Below are 2,703 nucleotides of genomic sequence, written 5' to 3' on the forward strand. Positions count from 1 at the left end.
TAGTGAATTTGTTAAACTAAGAGTATAGTGGATTTATCAATCTAGCAACATCTTTCTAACGGGTCCCAGGATGCAAGTTTTGGATGTTGGATCCATGATGGACTTCTACTTCAATACCCTTATGACATATCTGTTTCTGCCACTTGTGCTTCTGTCATTTTCTCACTGAAAGAAGTACAAGTGGTAGGGAAGGGTGTGTTTCTTAACCACATATATGGGTATGATGGAGCGAACGTTTGACGAGGAGCTGGAAATTCAACATGAGAGAAGAGGCAAGGAGGTCAGATTGTAAGTATAAGAATCAACTAGCGGCAGTACAAACAAAAAAAAAAAAAAAAAAAAACAACAACAAAAAAAACAAGAAAAAAAAAAACTTGTCATCGCTTATCACCACCGCAAGTACATATACAGCAGTGGCGCAGCTCAACGAGGTTGAACTGAAAGCAAGTGAAAGGCGTACACTCGCCTCTCACATACCTCTGAGCTCTTTATTCGCGACCGAAAGTGAACGGAGATCAAATATCCATTTACAATCTTGCATAGGTATGTTGTTATTAACATTGCAGAAGGCTTGTTATATTAGTATTCTACAGGGCCATTGAACGATTTTATAACTGATTCAGTTAATTACTTGGCGTGGCTTATTTTCTATTATTTTGCTGAAGGGCGCACTAGATAGTGATTGACTACTAACATGTTGATGAACTCATTGTTGGAAAAATAAAATATAAATCGTAGACTCTGAGTTTTCTTTATTTTCACTTAGTGACAAAGGAAATTTTTTTAGAATTTCACAATATTTCATATTATATCAACTAAAGCAAAACATTTTATTTTTGGAGTATCTAGGCAAATATTACAAATAATAGAAAAATAGACATGTTCTTAAAACCTTCAATAGGACGTTTGCATGATGGCGTCATTAGACTGATTTAGCGACGTGACGGCGCGCGGTATGGACTGGGTTCTAGGACGGCAAGACGGCGTGAGTATACGTGATTTAGCTAGCATGACGAAGACGTGACGGATACAAGAGAAAATCCAAATGGCGTCGGTTTGTTTTTGTTGTGGTTTATTCTCAAAAAAAATAAAAACACTCCTATGAAAGTCAAAGCAACTACAGTACAGTAACGTATTTAAAGTTATGGCCACAGGTGGCGGACTTCAGGTTGTCAGAGAAGCCCTTTTGCTTGCTTTCGACCAAAACATTATCGACGAGTATGAATTTGCTCTTCTCTACAATGCCAATTCCTCTAGAGAAGTATTTCCTTATTGGAAATTTGGTAGATTTGATATGGATGATTGGGATGATACTGAATGTCGAACAGAACTGCGATTTGCGAAGAAAGATTTGAATGGCCTGATTGAAGCGCTTGGATTTCCTCCAAAGTTTGTATGTTGTCAGCGAACAGTATGTAGTGATGTCGAAGCCATTTGTGTGCTTTTGAAAAGGCTTGCTTTCCCTTGTCGATACAGTGATATGGTGCCCAGATTCGGAAGAAATCCTAGCGAGTTGTGCCTTATTTTTAACACGGTTCTGGATTTCGTTTATGACAGCCATCACCATCGCCTTTCAGACTGGAATCAACCAATGTTACAACCACAGAAATTACAAGAATATGCTGAAGCAATTCATCGACGAGGTGCTCCGTTGTCTAACTGTTTTGGGTTCGTGGATGGAACACTTCGCCAGGTTTCAAGGCCAAAGCGTAATCAAAGAGTTCTCTACAATGGCCATAAAAGAGTTCACGGCATAAAATTTCAAAGTGTGGTGACACCAAAAAATGGGATGATTGCAAACATGTGTGGACCATACGAGGGAAGGAGACACGACAGCACGATTCTACAGGAATCCAACATGCTAACAGAGCTGAGGCGTATTGCCTGGGTAAATGGAGAACCACTTTGCCTTTATGGGGATCCAGCATACCCATTAAATGTGCATCTCCAGACTCCATATAGGGGAGCACATCTAACCAACGATATGGTGTTGTACAACAAGGCAATGAGTGAGGTCAGAGTTTCAGTGGAGTGGATGTTTGGGAACATTACCAACTATTTCAAGTTTGTAGACTTTAAAAAACAACTAAAAGTTGGTCTTAGTGCTGTTGGAAAGCTCTACCTCGTAAGTGCTTTGCTGGAGAATGCAAGAACATGTCTATATGAAAATATAGTTTCCCAGTTTTTTAATTTACCACCTCCTACCCTACAAGAGTATTTCCAGTAGTTATATATAGCAGTTGTTTTAAGTTGTAGCATTTGGTTAAGTTAACAACCCTAAATTTAAATTTGGATTTTTGGACTAGCCTAAACATACACATGATTTGAACAAATTTATAAGAAACATGATCATGTATATGGTTAAATGAACAAAACAAAATGTACCTTAAATTCAGGATCAATATTCTTTATTAAAATGTACATTTTTCAGCTTTTACAACATTTTACTTATCATCATGGATTTTTTTATGAAAAAATGTACAAAATTCCATTACATTGAGTTTTCCTTTATTAATTTTCTACTTTTATTGCAATTTTGAACAATTCTTGATAAATATGACAAGATGTCGACATATAATTCATGTTTGTGTTCAAAACATGGGTGTTCAACAGAAACAATATTTATATGTAAAGACTTTCGCTGTCAAGCATATTTATATGTGAAAGACCTTCACAGCCTAACATATTTATATGTAAAAGACC

At 37.0% G+C, this 2,703-nt stretch overlaps 1 protein-coding gene across 1 annotated transcript; it reads left to right on the plus strand.

The window, feature by feature from the left end:
* The first annotated feature begins 791 nt into the window (after positions 1-791).
* On the plus strand, positions 792-2,359 carry LOC148911320 (uncharacterized). Its single transcript, XM_089029835.1, has one exon. The coding sequence runs from the start codon at positions 1,145-1,147 to the stop codon at positions 2,225-2,227; it is 1,083 nt and encodes a 360-aa protein (XP_088885961.1). The 5' UTR covers positions 792-1,144; the 3' UTR covers positions 2,228-2,359.
* Positions 2,360-2,703: the final 344 nt, after the last annotated feature.

Source organism: Actinia tenebrosa, unplaced genomic scaffold (assembly GCF_029948245.1).
Source record: "Actinia tenebrosa isolate PJP-AT-01 unplaced genomic scaffold, QUT_ActTen_1.0 PGA_scaffold14__42_contigs__length_11649687, whole genome shotgun sequence".
Taxonomy (NCBI): domain Eukaryota; kingdom Metazoa; phylum Cnidaria; class Anthozoa; order Actiniaria; family Actiniidae; genus Actinia; species Actinia tenebrosa.